The sequence below is a fragment of the Sardina pilchardus genome, chromosome 10, assembly GCF_963854185.1.
Source record: "Sardina pilchardus chromosome 10, fSarPil1.1, whole genome shotgun sequence".
NCBI classification, from domain to species: Eukaryota; Metazoa; Chordata; class Actinopteri; order Clupeiformes; family Clupeidae; genus Sardina; species Sardina pilchardus.
Window position 1 is genome coordinate 32,432,514 of NC_085003.1, and position 23,220 is coordinate 32,455,733.

Consider the following 23,220-nt stretch of genomic DNA (forward strand, 5'->3'; position numbering starts at 1 on the left):
CAATGATCACTCTGGGGTAATAGGATATGTATGCAAAGACAGTGTTGTGTTATATGTCAGCATCCGCCTCACATAAACCGCTTGTGTACTCACTGTGTATATTTTGATGACGAAAACCACACAAAGAAAAATGTCAAACAATTGCATCTATCCCAGTGTGAGCGTCAGTCTCCTCCTCTCTTTCATGTACCACGCCCAGTGAATTCTTGGGGCTCCCCTTCATGAATAAACATGAGACAAGGGGGAGGAGTCTTCTATGTGAATCAAGCATTGGGTCGTATAAGACAGCCCCCCACCGCCTAGTATTAATTTACATTTTCTATGGGTCCCGTAACTGAACTGTTTCCAACAGAGGGAAAAAGCAGATAGACAGACACACCTTAAAAGAGAAGTGCTCGGAAATTTCACGGATGTTCAACAAATCCTTTTTACTTTTTGTCATCTGAGCAAGTTTTCTTCCAAGACCCGCAATCTAAGAGGAACTTGGAGGTATGTGTCTTTATGTCTGTGTTTCGTTGACCGATGTGATGAAAGGTTAGGCGGTTGTTATTTATCGGTCCTGCGCGCGTGCGGGACGAGTGACTCCTTTAGTCAAATCAATCTCGGATAGTCATCTGGCATCATTCCGCTTCAGCCGCGATGCTGAACGTGACCGCTGAAAACAAAGTAACCTCGGGCTCCTCGGACATTGTTGGAATTTCGGTGATAAACAGGACAAATAAGAGCCGGGTGTTTCCATCTCATACACAGATTCTTTCTAATATTGTGTGTACCGTTAGAGGCCTAGCCTACTTCTTTTGAAATATCAGTAGAAATGCATGGGGCACATATCCTCCATGAACAATACTGGTGGTGGTTGCGTTATTGTTCTTTACGAACAGTTGCTCATTCGCGGAGTTGCTTAAAACATTCGGCACGTTGTTCTTCTGAAGCACACAGCACAGCTGTGCTCTCAACTAAACAAAAATTAACCAACGTACACAGGCATTTTCATGTGCTATAGGTCTGAATGAGCCCAGAGTATGTAGTAAATTTAGTTTCGAGTGACAGCACACTAGTCAAAGCACATGGGGCTGCTGCGTTTGTCATTGAAGAATTCACACCGTGGCCGACTGAGAATTGGAGTAGCCTACTCAACAGCACTTGAAGGATCCTGTTAACTATACTTTTTAGTGTGGACTCTAGACAGCCAGACATTTCTGTTCCTGAACATTTCTTTCTCATGCCTTACCACGTGGACACTGTAGCAGAGTTGACGGCTGTAGGATAGCCTAATCGTCGCGCTGATTACTCAGATCAGGAAGATTGCTTTCAAGCAGTAGCACTTCGGGCATGAAAGATTAACACTCTATAAACCTTTAGCTAAACTTACTGCAATCCGGTATAGTGACAACGTTAATGAGATCCTATGCCATATCGTGCAATGTTGTGTCATAGAGGGTAGTGCAGATTCACTCTCTGTCTGATTGGCAGGGGGCTGGGTGGGGAAGGCCCAGTCCACATGTGTTTGTAATTTGGAGTGTATTTTGTCAAACACTATACATCTGTTTTTTGATCTTTGAACCCATCCCCTTGCATTTGTACATGTGTGTGTGTGTTAGCGCGCACTGCAGACTCCCCTTGAGTTCTCCTTCCACTTCCCTTGGAATGACAAGCGAGTGAGAAACGGACTTGGATTTGAATAGTTCAGAAACATATCATCCTGTGTTCACCACATGGGTGTTTGTGTTTCTTTGGCCTTTATCTCTCTCTGTTCTGTGAACAAGTTGTATTCTCCCATATACAGTAGTGATCTGGCTGACAATTACTGCCACACAGCTCCATCACCCATTCCTAAACAGCATTATGTCATCTTAACACACTCGGTCAGAACAAGTCTTAGCAGCTCAAGTATGTCAGACAACCCCATATTACCCAGACACAGAAGAGAACTTTGTCAGTACAATTTCCCTTCCTCGCCGTCTCTTGTCTTTCTTAGCGTTGTATCTCAGTATCCTACATTATACATAGGACAAAATGGGTGTGTTTATCAGAAAATGAAGGACAGAACATGCATGAACAGTACTGGAGGAATCTGTCGTGATGACACAATTCTCTGAATGACTGGTACACTCTCCTAGTGAGTCACAGAACTGTCCCCGTGGACTGGAATGTTTAGTATGCTCTCTCAGCTGGCCATGGTGTTGTCTCTCCATAGGTCTCTGTGGAGCCATAGCTTTCTGCCAAGATCACTGTTCACTTTCTGTAATATTGCTTGAATGCTTGTGCGAGTGTGTGCTTGTTTCAACGGACTGGATGTTGGTGAGTGTCAATATGAAATAGCCAGGTTAGGTTAGGGATGTGAGGGTGACAGTTCACTGTGTGTGTGTGTGTGTGTGTGTCTGTGTGTGTGTGTGTGTGTGTGTGTGTGTGTGTGTGTGTGTGTGTGTATGTGTGTGTGTGTGTGGGCCCCCCAGTGACGTACTGTGGGTCGAAATCCTCGCTTTATTCCTGTGTCTCTCTTTGCACAAATGCTCCCATGAGTCAGCAGCTGCAGCCACGGCAAAATTGTGTCCATGTTGCAGAAATCTCACTCCCTCTTTTCTCTGTGCTAGTGTGTGTCTGTCTGTCTGTCTGTCTGTCTGTCTGTCTGTCTGTCTGTCTGTTTGTCTGTCTGTGTCTGTGTATGTTTGTGTGCACACACTTGTTGTTGTCCATGCCAGTTGCTTCAGATGACCGGAGCATTTACATTCAAAACTTTTTCAGCATTTATTGCCTGGTGTCATTTTGTCCATTTTCTATTGCATGTGTGTTGTCTGGTTTTGTGCGCATACGTGTGTTTTATTGTGTGTGTGTGTGTGTGTGTGTTCACACTGACATTTGGATCTCTTTGTTTGTGTTATCGGCTTTGATGCTCACCCCCTAGTGTTTTCTGTATCCTGTCTCCACGTTGGAGATTCTTTCTGTTCAGTCTATCCATTCTGAATATGTATCGGCATCAGTCCACATCACTTATTTCCAGATCACGGCTCTCACTTTCTCTGTATAGACGTGCCATAGGAACATGATGTAATAGAACCCATCCTGTTGTAACCACCATGCCTGGCAAATGTTTTGATTCTGCTGGCCGAGGATTTCTATTGTGACGTCACTAGCCAGGTATTACATTTTGACAGGCATCGTGGTGGTCCTCCCCACGAGCCAATCGCACCATATGGATGGGGTAGGAGGCGGGGCTTTGTCTCGTGATGTCACTCTTTGTTTCCTAGATGTGTTTTGATACACGTTGGAGCTGGTGTGCGCGCATATGTGGTTGGATGACAAGTTAAAGATGCATCGGGACCGAAGCGCGCGCCGCACACACATGCTCAAGAGCTCGCTTTCCCTGATCCTTGGAACATCATATACCATGTTAACTGCACTGTGTAATTACTCTCTGCCTGTCTGTGAAGAATATTTCAGGCATGTACAATGTGTGTAAAAAAAAAACAGTGCTGTTTTCAGACGTGTGTTCACCAACAGGCTATTGTCTGGCAATTTTGAATATCAGCATTTATAATATTCTGTATACATACGGAAAGCTTTAATAGTATAGACTTCAAATTCTGGGTCAAACAAAGAACCTGAAACAAAGACAGAGAAAAATGACTGTAGGTAAAACACACTACCACCTCTCAGGAGAGCTCGTGTCTGTGTGTGTGAGCGCATGCGTGCGCCAAAAAGGGGGAGAGAGGAAAGTGTGTGTGTGTATGTGTGTGTGCGTATGTGTGTTTGTGTGTGATCCAGACATAAGATAATGTGTGTGTGTATTTTCCATGTTAAATCTGTGAAACGCATACAAGGTAAATTTGAAGTAAAGATGTTCCACCCTTATTTTCTCCCCAGTGGGATGAAAGGGAGACAACCTGCAGTCTCAGGAGAGTGGGAAACAGAGAGGGAGAAATAGAGAGAAAGAGAGAGAAAGCGATCAGTGGGGGTGGGTAATGATCAAAAAGAGAGATGAACAGAGATGGGGTTGTAGGGAAAATAAGTAAACTGACTCCTTCATGGCATTATTAGGTAGAGAAGCATCTCAATCATGTGTAATCTGTAGAATTTCACACAAAAGGTTTCCGCTTTTTTCTCTGTATGTGAGATTATCTCAGCCTGATATCAGTGATCCTGGTTAAGATGAGGTTGGTGGTAAGGGATGAGTATTTTCACGGCGATCTTTGGTGTGTGGTAATCTATAGATCTATAGAGGTCCATGCATGAGCATCTGTCTTTAAATCTCGCTGTTAAGGCCTGGGCCAATGGCAGCTCTCATCTCTGAGCCTCCACATTGATTTTCCATTCTCTCCGTTGGAGGCCTCAACCCTGAACAAAGAGGCGTCCCCATGCATATCACTGGAGCTGCAGCACAGGCTCTGATGCGCGCCACACACACACACACACACACACACACACACACACACACACACACACACACACACACACACACACACACACACACACACACACACACACACACACAGATACTGTATATACACAATCATACAACCTCTCTCATATATCCACACATATAAGAGGAGCTCTGTGTAGCAGCCTTAGCATGACGGAACACTTTAGAGCCTAGTTTCAGAACAGCATATTACAGCCTACTGTAGTAAACGAGTCGGGCTGATTTTTATGCTCTTATTTTCCAATTACCTTCTCATTCCTGATCGAGAGATGTTATGGTTGGCACTTTGTTTTTCAAATAGAAGTAAATCAAATCAGGAAATCCACCAGTGTTGAGTCATTCCGTGTGAGTGTACTGTATGTATGTGTGTCTGTGTGTGTCTCGCACAAAGGAAAAGGGGCTCTTGCACGCTCCCGGCAAAGGAGCCTTTGAACCAGCCACCTGCACGTCCACGCAGACAGGCAGACAGTGCCAGCTCAGCAGTTGGCAGCAGATAATGCTCAGGCTGTATGGTAACAGTTGTGATTCCCCCCCACTCTAGAGTGGTCGTTGGAAGGGGGATCCTCCCTAATCCTTCTTAATGTGCCAGAGAGCCACAGAGAGATTGGAGTGTGTGTGCGCGTGTGTGTGTGGGTGCGCATGCGTGTATGTGTGTGTTAAAGAAAAAAAAGAGGAAAATAGTGGAATAGATCCACTTGATTTTGCCATCAGAGTCCAGTTATTTTGGAAGTAGGGGTTGGTATGATGGGGTGTTGACTCTCAATGAAAACCAAAAGTGTTCTGTGTGCATCTATGATAGGACTTTAGACAGTGTGTTTGTGTGTGTGTGTGTGTGTGTGTGTGTGTGTGTGTGTGTGTGTGTGTGTGTGTGTGTGTGTGTGTGTGTGTGTGTGTGGCAGATGTTCAATCAGGCTCTCTGAATTTCAGATTGCGTACTTCAGTTATTGAGCTAAGGAGGTATTGATCCGCTGCCAGTGTATAATGGTCTTGTTCCTTGTGTGAAGGCTAGTGATTTGTCTTCCGCCTCCCAAGTGATTCTGTAAGGCCTTATTCCGATGCCACTTGTTTCTGTTGTGAAATAACAAATGTTATTTTCTCTCTGTTGTTCTCCCTGTGCCGTTTTGTATCATCAGCAGTTCCAGGTTCTTTCAGTCAAGGGTTCATTTTCCTGTTATAAGTAAATATAGCCATTGCCATGTGTCAGCCATCATTCACCCCCTCACATGTGTTTGGACACACACACCACACACACACACCACACACACACACACACACACCACTGCTGAGGTAAGCGGTGTGTAACAGGTGTGAGGTGCAGCTGACCAGGACGTATAGCAAAACCATACTGTAGGCTTTGTTGGTGAGGGCGAGTAGTCCATAAGCACAGACAGACAGCTGCTAGTCACCGCCTGCACATCCACATCCACACACACGCACAAACACATGTGCACACACACCCTCTTTCTCCCACACTCTCTTACTCTCTCTCACACACACATACACACACACGTTGACCTCTGAAGGACAGCTGCTGACCCTGCCCAAAGATTAGTGTCCCTTTAAAGACGGTTGGTAAGCAATCAGCTTCTTCCGTGGATGTACAGATCTCTCCTTTTTCTAAGCTCCCAGTAACTACAGTTGGAAAGATTTGATATGTCTCTTCAAAATAAGACAACATAAACTGCATGTAATTGCACATGTAATTCTCCGTATGTCATTTCCCTGATGTTTTTTCCACTAGTGTTCTGTTGATGTCGTCTCTCCGTGTGTGTGAGGGTGGGGGGGGGTGGGGGGGGGAAGCTGTGCTCGTGTCCAAGCTATGTGTGGAGTGGGAGAAAGCTTTTGCCAGTTCATCACATTCTCTCAGCATGATCTAAGCTGCTGTCCTGCCGTTTTTTCAATGAGGCCTATTCAGACAATGATCAGACAGTGTAAGAATGGTCACTCACTCACACACACACTCACACACACTTACACATGGGTATGTGTTTGAAAGAAGAACGAAAGCCATGTGTCAGTAACAGAGCGAACAAGAACATTTTAGTGAATGTAGTAAGTGAGCACATGACATGAGTGAAAGTGTAGCCTACAACTTTTTTTCCTTTGTGGCTCATTCTGCTGCCATTTGAGGGGAGAAGGTGTGTGGGTTGGGCGCTTGTACTGTGTGGTTTGGTACAGTAATGTAGGGTGTGTGTGTGTGTGTGTGTGTGTGAGAGTGTGTGTGAGAGAGATAGATACAGAGAATTTCATTTACTATGGAAGATCTAGTTTGTGAACATACTGTATGCAAATTCCTCTGATACTGTATATCCTATCATTCATAACGACCTTTACCTCACCATAGTGATAGCATCTCATTCATCTACAGTTCTGGAAATGAATAACTGAACACTTAATGTTCAAACACTTAACTGCTCTGGGTTGTGTGATTCACCTCACTGTGTGTTCACTGTGTGCTGTGTGTTCACTAATTCGGTTAAATTGGGTTAAATGCAGAGAACTGAATTTCCCTCACGGGATCAAAAAAGTATATATTATATTATATTATTATTAATTATCCTGATGTAATTGTGCTCTCTGCATTCCCAGAGATTCCTACACCCTGCACCTCCGTGTCTCAGAGATGAAGTTTGTTATACACAGCTGACATGTTTGTATGACTTCAAATCTGTGAGGTCAGTGATTAAAATGGACAAGCCACTCCACCACTCACACGGACACAAAAGTCTACCTACAGCATGCACTACAGTACGCGCATAATTGCTGCATTTGTGCAGCATTTCATTTCTCAATTAAACTATCAAGTTCGTTTAAAGGATGTGTAGTTATTGCTATTCTATGTAACGTACATTATGTTACATGTTAGTCTTCTGGTTAGTCCAAATCAGAGATGAGATCATTGACCGTCACCAGACTCCTATGAGTTTCCTACAGCAGTGACGGACTGAAAGGTGTGATTGAGTGACGCGTTAGCGTGGCGTCATTCATCAACCTACCTGTGTAAACACAAACACGTCGGCGTGTGCGTTTGTCCTTGTTAGTGTGTGTGTGTGTAGCCGTTAATCGTTAACGTGGCCCAGTGGCTGGTGATGATGAGGGATGATGCGGCACTCCGAACAGGAAGCTGTTTTGCAATCCGTTTGCCAGCAAAGAAGCAGCTGAAAGAGCGTATTCGCGGTGAGCAGTCACTTGTGTCGCTTCTGTTTGTGCTCGTGTCAGTTTGGAGGGGGGGGGGGCAAGTTTGAAGTACAGAGGGAAGCTGTGCATCAGGTGTGAAAAATGTGACCGCACCCAAACTGCTGCAAACTCAACTGCTTTGTACACTCTCAAACACAGTGTGTAGTACTGTGAGTAGTAGTACTGTAGCAGCTAAGTGTGTAGGTTGCCTTCATACCCTGTTCTCTGTTGTGTGTGTATGTATATGTGTGTGTGTGATGATTCTCTCCAGGGAATTTCTTATTAACATAAGTAAAAGCCCTTGCTCTCACTCTCAGTCATATATCATCTCGCTCACTCCCTCTCTCATACACACACTCACAAACATGCGCACACTCATATACACACACATGCTCACACACATATGCACAGACACACATACACACACACACACACACACACACACACACACAAACAAACACACAAATAAACACTCCCCAACTGGGCGGACTCTCTCACACACTCAGACTGACCCGACCCCTCGCATGACCTCATCGTGTGAGTGACCCCCTCGGTCCCTCAGGTCACACCACTCCAGTCCCAGAGTGGGAACAGGAAGTGCATCCCAGGAACCCCGAACGGCCCTCCAGAGATGTCCAGACCAAGCCCTCCGACGCCTTCTCACACGCTCTTACAACTCACCCCTTAATCCCTCGATCACTCAGCCGGCCAACATGTGGCCCCCGCTCGGAGTCGGACCCCTCCACAAACCGCTGTCTCACGCCGACTTTAAACATTTATTTTATTCATTCAAGTTGACGTTCACGAGAGAAGTATTCGTGCTGCTTCTTTGTCAGGCCCAGTGTTCTACTTTGCACGTCCGCCAGGGCCCTATACAAAGGGTGTCAACTGCGTGTGAACAGGCTCCAAGCAAGGTTAGAGAGGGTGAGAAGAGGAACTCCACATCCATGGTGTCTGCTGTAGTAGTGTATGTGCATGTGTCCGCACACATACTACCACACGTGTAACCATGGGGCGAGCAACACCATGCTGGGTGTCTTGTTGGCATTCTTCATGGGAACATGAATGTGGGTGTTGTTCACAGTTCTGTGTCATGATTCCAAGTCATTTTGTCACCAGTTTTGTGTGTGTGTGGGGGTGTGGGGGTTTGGGGTGTGGGGGTGTGTGTGTGTGTTTGTGTGTGTGTGGTTATGCCTTTGCGTCAGCGTGTTCGTCAGGCGGTCCATATGCTGCTCTTCAGTTCTCTGACCTGGTTTGAACCATCAGCTAGTTAAATGAGAGATGTCCACTGGACCAGAAAACAATACGCCAGGGGCTATACCCAGGTGGAGATGAGTTACCGCAGATGGTGTGTGTCGGTGTGTATGCACAAGTTGTGCAATCCTGGCATTGTCTCTTTATTATAACATGATTTTGTTTTGTTTTTTGATACTCTGGTTCTGTGTTTGTGTGGAAGTCCTTGACTTGACAAGAGGGCGGAATGCCTTTAAACCAGTCTGAATGTAGACTTGGCTCAGTCATATCAGTGGTATCAGGAGAAGAGTTGTGAATGAAGACACTTTCTGGGTGTCATCTGGGAAGTCATTTTATCATCCTAATCGCTTGCGTCTTGAAATACCGCTGAAGGTTTGTGTTGAAAGTAAGACGTACTAAACATATTTAGACAAATTTACAGCTGGTTATTGCTATATCACAGTGTTAACATATCTGTTATTTGAGATAGAAAGAAATATCAAAAAATCTTAGCCAAAGGCAAACAATTACAGGAAATTGCACATTGTGAAGATTGAGGCATCGCTAAACTGAACAAATGAGACATTTATTAAAATAACAGTGGAAATGTGTGTGCCAGAGCTGCAGATTTTGAACCTTGACATCCCCTGGAGAAAACAATGAACTAGAGCTGACTGTTTATTTTTACTCTCTCTCTCTCTCTCTCTCTCTCTCTCTCTCTCTCTCTCTCTCTCTCTCTCTCTCTCTCTCTCTCTCTCTCTCTCTCTCTCTCTCTCTCTCTCTCTCTCTCTCTCTCTCTCTCTCTCTCTCTCTCTCCCTCCCTCTCCCTCCTCTCCTTCTCTTCCCTTCTCCCCCTTTTGCACACAAACACTCTCTTGTTTCAATGTTGGATAGGCCTATTATAACTACATGTAAGACTAACATTGAAACACATTTCACATATTTCTGGCCCAGATATTCAGCTGACTCCCCTTCTCTGTTCCTGGTGTGCTATGTCCAGACAGCCTCCTCTCCTCTCCTCTCCTCTCCTCTCCTCTCCGCTGCTCCCTGCTCTGTGGGAACGGCATGGGCTTGCGGATTGTAAAATATCTCAACTCCCCACTGGAGGAAATAGATTCAATTCTCCTCAAGGTTTTCCACATGATGTCTGGAGAGCTGGCCAATATTCCTGCTTTCTTTTCTTTTTTTTTCTTTTTTTCTCTCTTTTCTCACTCTCTTAATTTCTTTTTTTCTCTGCCTCTCCTCTCTCTCTCCCTCTCTCCCTCTCTCCCTCTCCCTCTCCAGGGACTCATCAGTGTCCCTCCTGTAATGTCATCATGAGGATATGATTAGTTAAGCAGGGAGCCTGCGCCCCACATGTCCTGACGTGCCCTGTGACGTCCCCTCTCAGAAATGGTTCCTAGAATGCCAGTAGATTCTTCTTCTTCTGATTCTGACGTCTTCCAGAGAGAGGCCCTCTCCTCTCTGATGGTCTGATAGTGGGGGAAGGGGTGAAATATCTTGTGTGTGTGTGTGTGTGTGTTTGGAGGAGGGGGGGTGAGAAGAGGAAGTGAAGGTGGAGTTGGCAGAGCTTTCAATAGAGTGATCGCCATGGAGACGAGGAGGGGGGGACTTGATGGTCACAGGGACAGTGAGAGTGACGGACAGCAGAGGAGGGTGGGACAGATGAAGGAGGGTGTGTGTGTGTGTGTGTGTGTGTGTGTGTGTGTGTGTGTGTGTGATAAACTATTATTTCCCCCACCTCATTCCCTGCTGTGTATAAACCACACTGAGATACACAGGGTCAGATGGTGCAATAGGGCTACCAGCTGCTCTCTCTCTCTCTCTCTCTCTCTCTCTCTCTCTCTCTCTCTCTCTCTCTCTAAACCCCTCTCCATCACTGTATCCTCTAACAAGGGAACATGTTCAGGCAGAACAAAGGCACACATCCCCCATTTTTGGGTGTTTGACACATTCTCCCAGTCGGTCACACAGATTCTCTTTTTTGATCCACTGACTAACTCCCCCTGTGATCTGTTTATACTTTAATTGCGTTAACGAGGTATTTCAATCGCCTCTCTTCCCTGGCATGTTTCAAATGGAGGTGGATTGAGGTATCCCATTGTGCCTCTGTGCTACACTACCCTTGATCTGGCAGAAGTATAAGTGCACTATACTGTAATTGGATGGAGCTCAGACGTACCCTCAACTGGCTACTCTACTATTGAGTTTGAATTTACATAATGTAGGCTATATTTTGTTGAAGTTGGTTGTGTGTGTGTGTGTGTGTGTGTGTGTGTGTGTGTGTGTGTGTGTGTGTGTGTGTGTGTGTGTGTGTGTGTGTGTGTGTGTGTGTGTGTGTGTGTGTGTGTGTGTGTGTGTGTGTGTGTGTGTGTGTGTGTGTGTGTGTGTGTGTGTGTTCAACTATCATCTATGACATAGAATCTATGTCATGAAGTCATCACATTCACAATCCCAGGCATGACCTCTTCCACATTCCTCTCCCTCATTTTTTCTCTCCCTCCCCCCTCTCTCTCTCTCGCTCTACATATCTCTCTCTCTTTCTCCCGAGTGTGTGATATTTCACCCCCTCTTACATAAGCCTTCCTGAAGTCATGGAAAGATCAGGGGGCCCTCTTTGTCTTTGGGTACAATATGTCCATTTCCTGTTTTTCTTTCTTTCTTTCCTTTCTCTCCTGAAGAGTCTCCTCTCTCTTTCACCGGGAGGGGTGCTTCTGTCTGGAGCCCTGTGAGCCGATGGAGTGGAAGAGGAAACTGGGAAATGATTTAGAGGGACCAGTGTCAGCCCCACGCCCTGTCTACACACACACACACACACACACACAGAGGATCATAAAAGGGCCAGCACAGGCCAGTGCAGTGCAGGCCAGGCCCAGGAGTGGGACCAGGGAGAGTGTGTGTCTCCCAGAGCCTCTGTGGCTTTAATAGTGCAGCCGCCCCCGAAGCGCCAGTGGTTTTGTCCTCATGTTTTTCCTATTGTCACACATATGCATATTCCAAATAGAAAACATATGTATGTATGCAAACACACACACACACACACACACACACACACACACACCCTCATGGGAAAGCACACTTCCACAGATATGAGAGTAGAAAAGCAGATAGTGATTCACATGAAAATAAGTCCTATTATAGCACACTCAAATACACACACACACACACACACACACACACACACATACACATTCCACTTACTGTGCGTCAGTCTTTTGTGAGCGGAGGAGAGTCCTTGGTTGTGTCGGGGCAGGACATTGGAAGGTTGCTTCTTAAGACTGAGGAGGGGCCTCTCTGTCTTTGTCCTCTGCCGTGTCTGAGGCCTAGCAGAGTAGTGCTGCTGCTGCCGCTGCTGCTACGGCTGGAGCCTGAGAAGAAAAGGCTCTGTGTTGCCAGCTCTTTCATTCAATTAACCCCCACCGAGAGGCGGAACACCAAAGGGAAGAGGACCGCTTAGAAAGGGCTCCTTTCTGGCGCAATGACACAAGTCGTTTGTCACGACGTTTCCCTTATCAACGTGCTATGAGTGAAAACAAGCAGCGAGCAGATCTTGTCACACTGGGTGATTGTTGGTGTCGATCACGGAAAATGAAGAGAGCTGAACCCGACCAACCGATCAACCCCCCCCCCCCCCCCCCACCAACACCCCTCTTTTTTTTTGTTAGGTGAGCGTCTGACTTGAGATCAGGGTTTTTCTTTCTTTTCTCTTTTTTTTTTACGAGTTGGGTAGTCGTCACAAGCCGTGTACAGGTCATTAGGCCCACATCCGCACCGCGGGGGGTCACTTTTGTAGCTGACCGGGAGAGTGACGTCTGAGAGGCGTCATAAAAGGAGCTCATTAGCGGAGGCTGTGGAGCAGAAGCAGGGTCCCGCTGATGGGCCGGGGACAGCAGGGAGAGGGCACTGCACTTCCCAAACCAATAAACACACACATGCTCCTCGGTGTACACACACACCTTTTACATGTGAATTCCAGTGTGTTTTGGTGTGTGTGTGTGTGTGTGTGTGTGTGTGTGTGTGTGTGTGTGTGTGTGTGTGTGTGTGTGTGTGTGTGTGTGTGTGTGTGTGTGTGTGTGTGTGTGTGTGTGTGTGTGTGTGTGTGTGTGTGTGTGTGTGTGTGTGTGTGTGTGTGTGTGTGTGTGTGTGTGTGTGTGTGTGTGTGTGTGTGTGTGTGTTTAAGTAAGCATGAGTCCGCTGCCTTTCCGCTTTTAATGGGGATTCCTGGAACGGGGAAGGAAGCGCCCTCCTGGAAAGATGAATGCATCAATGTAAACACGCACACACAAATACACGCTCATGCAGACGCACACACACACACACACACACATACACACACACACACACATACACACACACACACACACATACACACAGACCATCCATCACGTTGAACAACACAACCCTTTGCATGACAATGAGCATGTGGGACTATAAATCGTTCACCTAGGTGTGTGTGTGTGTGTGTGTGTGTGTGTGTTGACATAATGCCACACCCATTTGTAGAGGATATATTGCGACTGTGAATGTTTGTGATCGGCACCTCCATTAGATGTGTGTGTTTGTGAGATTCTGGCATACCCCTTTGTTATGTGTGTTGCATAAGAGAGGTTGCCATAGTCACCGATCCCTTAGCCTCAGTCAGTAACTGAAAGGTTTTAATTAAGCAAAGGAAGCTGGTCTTTAATAAACTCACTCACATATCCATGTGCACACACACACACACACACACACACACACATAGGACATGCCCATAATAAGCACATGCTGAGCCCTCTCTCTACAATACACTCTCTCTAGAAGGACGTGTGTGTGTGTGGAGGGAGGATGGTGTGTGGGTGTATGAGTGGGCGTTTTTGAGTCATAGTTATCACCACCTTACTCATACCCGGAGAACTTTGAGCACTTGCTGGAATTCCATCGACTTGGGACAATAATATGTGTAATCTCACTCATTCTTCTCAGTGACTCAAAAGTGGCCTCAGAACCTCCTGTTGAACATCTGCGAGTCCCCATCACAGCAGGCGTGTGTGTGTGTGTGTGTGTGTGCATGCGTTCGTGCACGGTTTACGGGCGTGCTGCTGTCCCTCACACGCGGTCCAGTTCTCCAGCCAAGTGGCGGCTGGCGATGATGGTAATTACTGCTGGAGAGAGCTGGAACGGTTGCTCTGCCGTGGGTTAGGAACCCCCTCTGTCATTACGCCACAGCCAGTGCTTTCCCCTGCTGGAGCCTGTGCCTTTCTAAATAAATAACATGCACCCGTGTGTGTGTGTGTGTGTGTGTGTGTGTGTGTGTGTGTGTGTGTGTGTGTGTGTGTGTGTGTGTGTGTGTGTGTGTGTGTGTGTGTGTGTGTGTGTGTGTGTGTGTGTGTGTGTGTGTGTGTGTGTGTGTGTGTGTGTGTGTGTGTGTGTGTGTGTGTGTGTGTGTGTGTGTGTGTGTGTACAAGCAGTGCCTTTACAGTGCATCAAAAGTCAAATTTTACCATCATAAACCATGGAGATTCTGTCAAGGATGTTTTCTTGTCATGCATGGCTGTCCGATTGTACAGATTAAAGCCTAATTCCCCTGCTGTGTGATTGAACCCTGAAAACAACCTGATTCCAACTCTGGCCACATTTATCAGGGCATATGACTGATCCTAAATACTGATCAGATTAGGATTTTACAAGGAAGAGTTTTGTTGATGCATGTTCTGAAGTGGTCATTCGGGAAAAGTATTTGGAATATGTAGGCTGGTAAATATAGGCCATCTTAATGGACTTTGACTCTCATGTAGACTACAGCCTACGTATATAAACCTCTCCCTGGCCTGTGTTTCCCCATAGACCTAGCAGCAAGGTTACTGGCTTGAACAGAAAGGACGGAGTCAGACCGATGAGAGACAAATAAATTCAATTGTCTTCCCGATTCAGCCCTCAATTAAATAATTGAATTACATCTGTCTTAGGGTAGGCCTACTACAGCATGCTCTGTTTAAACGGGAACTTACCCTAGTGCGACCTCTCGTGGACATGTACTGCGCTTGCATATGTTTACAAGACTGCAATCACAATAGGGGACAAAATGTGGAGGATTCACAAAGGTTATCCAAGATGGTTAATATCATCAACATTCCTTATTTATCTTTTTTGCAGTTATACATATTGGTAGTTTATGTTTCCACGTAGGCTATGACTTGTGTCACTCATTTCACATTTCATGAACAAACATAATAATTCGTAGCCTACATTCTAATTAGGGTTGGTCTATTTAACCTAAGCCACCAGTTTTTTTTTCAGTGGTTTCCTTCATAAGATGTAGTCATTTCTGTCAGTATTGATTCGGTGTGCATTGTGGACTTTGAGTTTGGCTGAAGAAGGAATGTGGAGCATCTATGAAAAATGATGCCTTTTCCCATATAAGGCAGTTGGGTCACCAACTGTTAAACGATTAACCGCGGTGTTCCTCTGTCAGGGGCGGGGTTGTTAGGTAATAAAAAACAATATCACATCCCTGAAAGCAGGACGGCGCGTTACGCACTTAGACAGTTGTGAGGCAGAGAGCGCACAGCAAACATCACCACTCCGCCGCAGCACAACGTGCGATCTCCTCGCTGCACACGAGTTAGTTTACTTGCTAGTTTCGGGGCAGAAGCCATCTAAAGTTAGTAAAAATGACTACAGTGTACGGATACCCTGTGTTCCCCATCCTGCCAGGTGAGTTTTATGGGCACATTTCTTGTTTTATTTTTTTTTTTAAATTCCTGTGATTTTTTCCTTCTTCGGACCGCGCCTGTTCTGTTCTGTACATTGCGTACCTGCAAAGTGTTGCGATGGACAATAACTAACTGCGCGTTTCACAATAGACTGTTATGCAGGTGAGACCGTTGTGGAATCACAGTACCATATAACGCCTTTTCACCCTTGCCACTATTATAAACTAAAGTGTGAGGTATTCAGTTTGTCGCTTCTTCAACCGTTCGTGAACAATTAACTCCAGTGTGTTACGTTTTATAGTCCACCCTTGTACAATTTGATATGTGCGGGTTTCTGAACATATTACTGGATTGTTTGGGCTTTTAAAAAACTATGTTGCCATGGGAAAGGAAAGGAAACTAACACATGTTTTAGACAATGCACATAGTTGCAGGACATTTGTTATTGTGAGGTAGCTTAGTCCATGCTTTTGAAGAACACGTTTTTTCTGACTGTTTTGGCTAGAGTGGGTTTATAGTTCCATCTTCACACTGGTTGTTATGTCTTGCTTCTGTGTTGATGTGGTCACATTCTCCCGGCATGAGTCCTGGTTAATTCCCATGGTCATTTATCTGGTGTCCCATTCACATGTTGTCATTATCAGTATAATTTTTTTTTTAAAACAATTTTCTGAAAGATTTCTCAGACCTCCTTCAGACGTGTGTGTGTGTATGTGTGTGTGTGTGTGTGTGTGTTTATCTCACAATGTCAACAGTTTTCTTAAAGTCGTTATTTATGCCATGAAAAGAAATGCTCATAGAATTATAGCCTTAAGTTTCCTCTCCGAGGCGTGAGCACTGCATAGTGTCAAGCTGACCTATGGCTAACCGTTGCCCTCTCTCTCTGTGACCACAGACCACTGTCTGAACCAGGGGGAGCTGAGAGAGGGACTGCCCAGGGTGCGAAGCATCATGGCCCAGCCGGACTACATGGACGGGGACTGCGATGAGCTTATCAAGCCCAAGAAACTCATAAACCCAGTCAAGAACTCCAGGAACCATCAAGACCTGCACCGAGAGCTGCTAATGAACCAAAAGAGGTGTGCTGTCTGTCTGTCTGTTTGTCTGTCTGTCTGTCTGTCTGTCTGTCTGTCTGTCTGTCTGTCTGTCTGCAACATATCCCCCCGTACAGGTGTATAATCAATTTGTTGAGCTAACGTTGTAAAACAAAAATGTTTGTTTTTGACCGTTTTGCTTTTTGTTTTGCTTTGCCCTGCATTAGCCTTTAAGTAATTTATTACATTTGTTACAGTACTGCCACCTACCACCCACCACCCACTCTTTTTCTTGCCTGACTAAACCACACACACACACACACACACACACACACACACACACACACACACACACACACACACACACACGCACACGCACACTATGGGAGAGTGTGTAATCTGATCTTGGTCCTCTTTATTTACAGAGTTTAGGTTTATTTAAGGCTGGTTGGAGGGCATTTACTGGCCAGGTCATTGAAATAGTGCTGAAACACATAATTATTACCCACATTGTTAATCATATTGACTCAGGCTCATTGTCCATACTCCCTCTCCCTCTTCTCCCTCTCCCTCCTCTCACACAAATACATTACCTTGATTGAACACTTCAGAGAACAGAAGTTACAATTTGATGATATAACCCCTTATGAAACACGTTGGCTTGTTTTCACTCCCATGTTTGTCACCGAAACATGCTAGCGGAGTGCAGATATGTAGTCTTGCAGCTCATTTCAAAGAGATTATCATCTGAGTGACAAAAATTAGTAGGCTATCAAGCTTTAATAATGTTGCTGATGGACTGTAGAATACCAAATGAGTAGACGCAGCCCTGTTACATAAGCATAATATACTCCTGCTGTATGGTAATGTTGAGTGTTGCGTAAGTCATAGCTGCATTATGTTCCCTTTGGTGAATGGTGCATTTTTGCACTAAAACAACATATCGGCTGGAAAGCAAGAAAGACCAGACAGACAGTAGAGGAGACGCTTGCTAGCACTCTTTTAATGTTATGACGGGTTTGTTTACATTGTGGAGCTGGTGGAAAAAGGGAGAACGCTGACAGGCAAACCAGCCTCAGGAGATCTTTTCAGTGCTTTGATGTAGATGAGAGACGATAACCAGGGAAACGAGCTCACACATACACACACACACACACACACACACACACACACAGGCATACCCTCCGACTCTGACTCACTCACACATGTACCAGAACAGTTACGTAAAGCAACAGTGATCTCCCCATTCTGCTCCCCACACTCCTCCTGTCCTCTGAGTGGCCGAGCTGAAGGAGCATCACGCTTGTGTTGCCGACTGACCTGAAGTCGGTGTGCTGGCAGCGTGGCGTTGTGCAGGGTGGTCTGAATCTGATCTCAACGTTTTCAGTCTGTAAGGGTTTTTGGGAATACAAGAGATTCCCATCTCAATTGTTAGTTGCTGTCTAGACATGAGTGATGAACCGTGTGTGTGTGTGTGTGTGTGTGTGTGTGTGTGTGTGTGTGTGTGTGTGTGTGTGTGTGTGCGCGCGCGCTCGTGTGTGCATGTGTGTGTTTTGATAAAGTGAGAGGGAATGTTTCCGCAGTCTGGAAGGGATTAGATGATGCTGAGCACTGTAGTGATGCTGGGAAGCTGAGAGGAAGAGGGAGTTACATAACAGGGATTACAGCATCTCTTGCACACACACTCTCTCGCACACACTCTCTCAACTGCTCTATCTCTCTCTCTATCTCTCTCTCTCTCCATCTCTATGTCTCTCTACCTGTATTTATCTCTTTCTTACTTGCTTTGTCATTCACTCACACACTCTCCTTGACAGTAGAGCAACCTCTTGCTCATCAATATTCTTAGTCTCCTAGCAGTTTACCATCTGTCCATTTTCTCTCTCTCTCTCTCTCTCTCTCCCTCGCTCACCCTCACTCTCTCTCTCTCTCTCTCTCTCTCTCTCTCTCTCTCTCTCTCTCTCTCTCTCTCTTACTCTCCCTCGCTCAACCTCACTCACTCTCTCTCTCACACACACACACTCACACACACACACTCACACATATCCATCACCCTTGGAAGAGTAGTGTGCATCAAAGTGCTTCTGAAAGCACATCTACAGGGAGGGCATACAGATGAAAAGTCACACTGATGGAGGTCAGACTATATATAGCGCGGTACATTGCATCACTTATTATTAGATAATGCTTTGGGTCGGGGGCAGGGGTGGGCTGGAGGCTTATGTAAGGGGCACAGAGGAGTACTGGACCAGTCTTTTCTCAGCCCTCCATACTTGTTTGTCCTCTCTGGACCGACATTCTGACAGGAGACTTGAGCTCAAGTCCAAGACAGTCTGAGGATTCTTCTCATTCTCTGGAAAGAGATTGTTGTTGCGTAATAAAGAAAGAACTGGCTGTGATGCGGCTTTTTTTTTGTTTTGTTGTTGTTTTTAAGATATTTATTTATTTATTTTTGCTGAATTCACCAGAACTTTCTGCAACGTCACTCTATGCGTTGCAAACCCGCTGTGGGGATGGGGGAGCACACACACTGAGCAGCTTTTTGATTCTGCCCAATGGGACGATATTTGATTACGTTCTGGAGATTAAAATGAATGCGAAAAGTGAAGGAATGTAGGTGCCAGAATGCTGGTGGCTGATCCTCATAAGGGAGGATTAACTCCGCTGCACACATCACTGTTAGACACTTCAAGTCTGTCTGAATGCTGTCTTCTTGAAGCAGACTGCATCAATGGAATTCTTTAAATATCCTCCCCAGTGTTCTGGAAATGCATTTAGAAATGCTTTTTTTTGTACGCATGCTTGTGAGCACATGCAGACTATCCCTTTTTCGCCTTTCTCACATTTACTTGTCATCTTACTGTAACTATTTTTACCTCCACGTAAGCAAAATTATTCCCAATAAATGAATCCCTTCAGCGTTCGTTCAGAAAAGTGCTGTTTTAGGTCCTTTGGTGGGAACGCAGTGAATTAAAGGGGCCCCTCAAGGGGAAGGCCACAGTAATCCACCTTTATCAGATTGGGCAAAAGTCATGTTTGGTAGACCTAGTTACAGTACAGTAGCCTTTTAATCAGTAACCCTGCATTCCTCAACATAGTCGGCGAAGTACTCAAGGCTGTGATATGTTTGTATCAAAAACAATACATTGTAAATGGGTAATAAAAAATACTCAATGGCTCCCTTCTTTTGATGTAGTCTTGCGAAATTGATATACTGATGATAAATAGTATCGGTATGCCAGTTCAGTATCGGTTTGTGTTTATCGTAGAAGATGTTTGAATCCATTGTTGTTCTCCTTGAGGCAGTCACAACCAAAGACATTCAGTGTCTGCAAGCAGCAGACCACAGAGACCAAACTCAATACTCAATACTTTTCCCCCGTAAGCTTCCTACTCACCAGACCACATTTTAGCCAGCTGTGCTGAACACATGAACATGAGAGGATCGGCTCTCGTGGAGCACGTTCAGAGAATACTGAGCACATTCTGAGAACTTACCAGAACACTCCCATTTGTACTGAAAAGTCTATTGTAACGAGTTTCCTCTCATGCCATTGTTATCATTGGCCAGATAGTGTGTCCGTCGCACAGATTGTATGCGACACACAATAGACACTGGTTCCCCAGAGCTCAGAGTATGTGAGTGAAATTCCTGGCTCCCTTTTTCTTGTGAGTTGTGATCACATTCCAGCCCCCCCACCCACCCACACACACACACACACACACCCATCCCCACTGCACCTCTGCTTGGCCGAGCGTGAGTGTGCTGAGGGGGGGGGCGGCGTGTGCTGGCGGTGCTTGTGTTGTCTGAGTCGTGCTCAGAGCTGGCGCGGTGGACACGGCGGAGGCATGTGGTTGCGTAACAGCCCAGCAGAGTCCAGTCTGGGCCCAGCACCACAGCAGCAGAGCAGCATCTGTTTTCAGCCCATGCGTGTGCATATTCATCTCGGGCCTGCTGATTTCATTTAGCAGGGAGCGCTAATGGGCTGGTGGGAGGGGGGGGAGTCGGGGGTTGATGTGATATAGAAGACTCTTTAAAGGAACGTTTACAAAAGCACACTTTCACACGGAGGTGCTCTGTATGTTTAGTGCAGGAGAACTACTGAAGGAGTTTACTTAATGACGCACTCTCAAACTCCTCAGTAAAACCTTGCAGTACAAGTCACTCTGAAGACAAGGCTCACAAAGGGGCGAGCGTTGGGTTTTTTCCGGTCCACTATGTCCTTAAGTGTTTTCTCTCTGGCAGCAGCACAACTGTACACAGTCTGTCCTGTTGGAGAGTTGCCTGGTCATCTACCTCTCCCACCGGCCTCATCCCTGGGACACACTTTTACGGGCAGATTACTCCGATGTGGGGCAATCAGGGTTTGACATGAAAGGGGCATGAAAAGTTTGCGTTATGCAACTGTCAATCGAATTAAATTGAAAGAGCCATTTTGAGTGATTATGCGTGTGTGTGTGTGTGTGTGTGTGTGTGTGTGTGTGTGTGAGAGAGAGAGAGAGAGAGAGAGAGAGAGATAGATAGAGAGAGAGACCCATGAGTCTCTGATTTGCACTGGTCAGTAATCCAGTCTAATTCACTCTGGGTTGCTATGACGTTGTTGTTGAGGTTGCCATGGAGACTGGACAGCAGGAGCGTTGGCAGACAGAATGTTCTGTCCCCCCAGTTGGCACGGGCATACATGCACTGATGATGAGCTGGCATCTGTGAGTGTGAGTGTCTGTGGGCAGATGCAGACCCTCACTCGGCTGGCTGTGTTTCATATAGACTCTGACTCAGCTTTTGAGATGCTTGCTATGGTGTGGGTACTCTGCATGTAGTCTGTGGATTTCTAGGCTTGAATTGCACTTGCCACTCTCTAGATTGACACATGTCAGGATTACTTTCATGAGTTTTAGGTGTTAGTCCCCAAAATGTTACTAATAAGTTATCAATTGAGGTTGTAACGACTATATGCATCAACAAATAGAACACTTCCATATATTAACAGGTGGATTCCCTATTTTGTAAGTGCCACAGCCAGTAATTGGTTACTGTTGCACATAACTTAGTCTTGGTGAACCAGATGCTGATTGGCTGTTGTGTGTGTGCCTTGCAGGGGGGGCCTGGCTCCTATGAATAAGCCGGAACTGCAGAAGGTGATGGAGAAGAGGAAGAGGGACCAGGTGCTTAAGGCCCAGAAGGAGGAGCAGGAAGCCCACAAGAAGAGGTCGGACCTGGAGATCGAGCTCATGAAGAGGCAGCAGAAACTTGAACAGGTACATTCAGCTCAGCCAATGACTTGGCTATCTCTGATCTTAGGCTAACCTGCTGTCTTGTCAGACCCACTTGGATGAGATTTGAAGAGCCGCTGACTTAACGTACATTTGTACCATTTATACAGTATATGTGGCTGAGAGTAGTGTAAGTGATAAGTTGAAGCTCCTCATGAATCAGTTTTGAATCACATTCATACATTGAATCCGGCTTTGCTTGTTCTTTCAGCTGGAGCAGGAACAGCAGAAGAATGAGGAGGAGCAGGAGAACACTCCCGAGTTTGTGAAAATGAAGAGCAACCTGAGGAGAACCAAACAGGAAATGGACGACCAGGAGCACACCACTTAAGGACACGGACAAGAAAGCAACTTAGGAGAAGTCCTAGGCACATGTCGGCATGGCAACTGGACTGCAGTCTGGGGGGATTTCCTGGTGTTCCTTACCCTGTGTCCCTGTGAAACCAGTGACTCTAGATAAAGGTTCCTCCTGAAGGGTTTAACCAGTATTCACTTCACCTCTCTCACCAAAACACTGGCAGCAGAAGGAGGGGCAAACACACACACACACACACACACACACACACACACACACAAAGCCACACTTCCGTTCAGACACACACAGAGACATGGTCACAGACATGCACGCGTACCTGTCACAGGTTGACTGGCTTTAGCGGACGTGTACAGCGGAGCAGATTATTTTTGTTCTATTCCCTGATGTTTCTCTTAAGTTTTGGAAAGCCACTAAGAAGCTTCTTTTTTTATTTTCCACGGAGGAGAATTGAAGAATGGACACTGGATGGACTTTTGAAGCTGCATTTGGCCAAAATATTGTGATTTTATTTATGTTCTGTATTGTTATGGCTTGAGTCAAAGTGACCTCTGCCATTTTTTTTTCCAACTCATGAATTACGCATTTTGTGACAGACTGTTCAAAGCTTAGCCCTGTGGTACACCCACTCTATTGTATTTTTTTCAGTATTGTGTACTTCCTTAGCTAAAACTCTTTCAAGCAATATTAGATTTTGGCGTGTGTGTGCGCGTGTATATTTTCTTTTTCTTTATACATATATATATTTGTTGTTGTTTTTTTATGACTGAACAAAAATAATATCTTTTAGTTGTATGTGTTAATAGGTCACGGAGGTAAGACTTTTTCTTTACCAGGCCTTTTCCTTTCCTGTGATTGAGCTTGGGGCATTTGGGTAAACAACCTGTGCGGAGTACTCAAGGGAGACTAGCTCTTTGGCTAACCTGAGCCCAGCCACGTTATGTAAACTTTTCTTTTAATAAATGTTATTTTACCATGTTAACATATGAACATGTGGAATGTGTTCCTTATGTGTGGTTTATATTTGCAGTGTTGCATTTGAGGTGTGTGTGTGTGAGAGAGAGAGAGAGAGTGAGT

The 23,220-nt window shown here is 45.6% G+C and overlaps 1 protein-coding gene across 2 annotated transcripts; it reads left to right on the top strand.

Annotated features, from left to right (window-relative positions):
* The first annotated feature begins 329 nt into the window (after positions 1-329).
* On the top strand, positions 330-23,129 carry fam107b (family with sequence similarity 107 member B). 2 transcript variants are annotated; one of them, XM_062547820.1, is made up of 4 exons: positions 330-489; positions 16,418-16,601; positions 21,656-21,815; positions 22,042-23,129. In XM_062547820.1, the coding sequence occupies exons 2-4, from the start codon at positions 16,474-16,476 to the stop codon at positions 22,159-22,161; spliced, it is 408 nt and encodes a 135-aa protein (XP_062403804.1). In that variant the 5' UTR covers positions 330-489; positions 16,418-16,473; the 3' UTR covers positions 22,162-23,129. The 2 variants fall into 2 exon arrangements, with proteins under 2 accessions (XP_062403804.1, XP_062403803.1); XM_062547819.1 differs by lacking the exon at positions 330-489 and adding an exon at positions 15,366-15,523.
* The last annotated feature ends 91 nt before the right edge of the window (positions 23,130-23,220 follow it).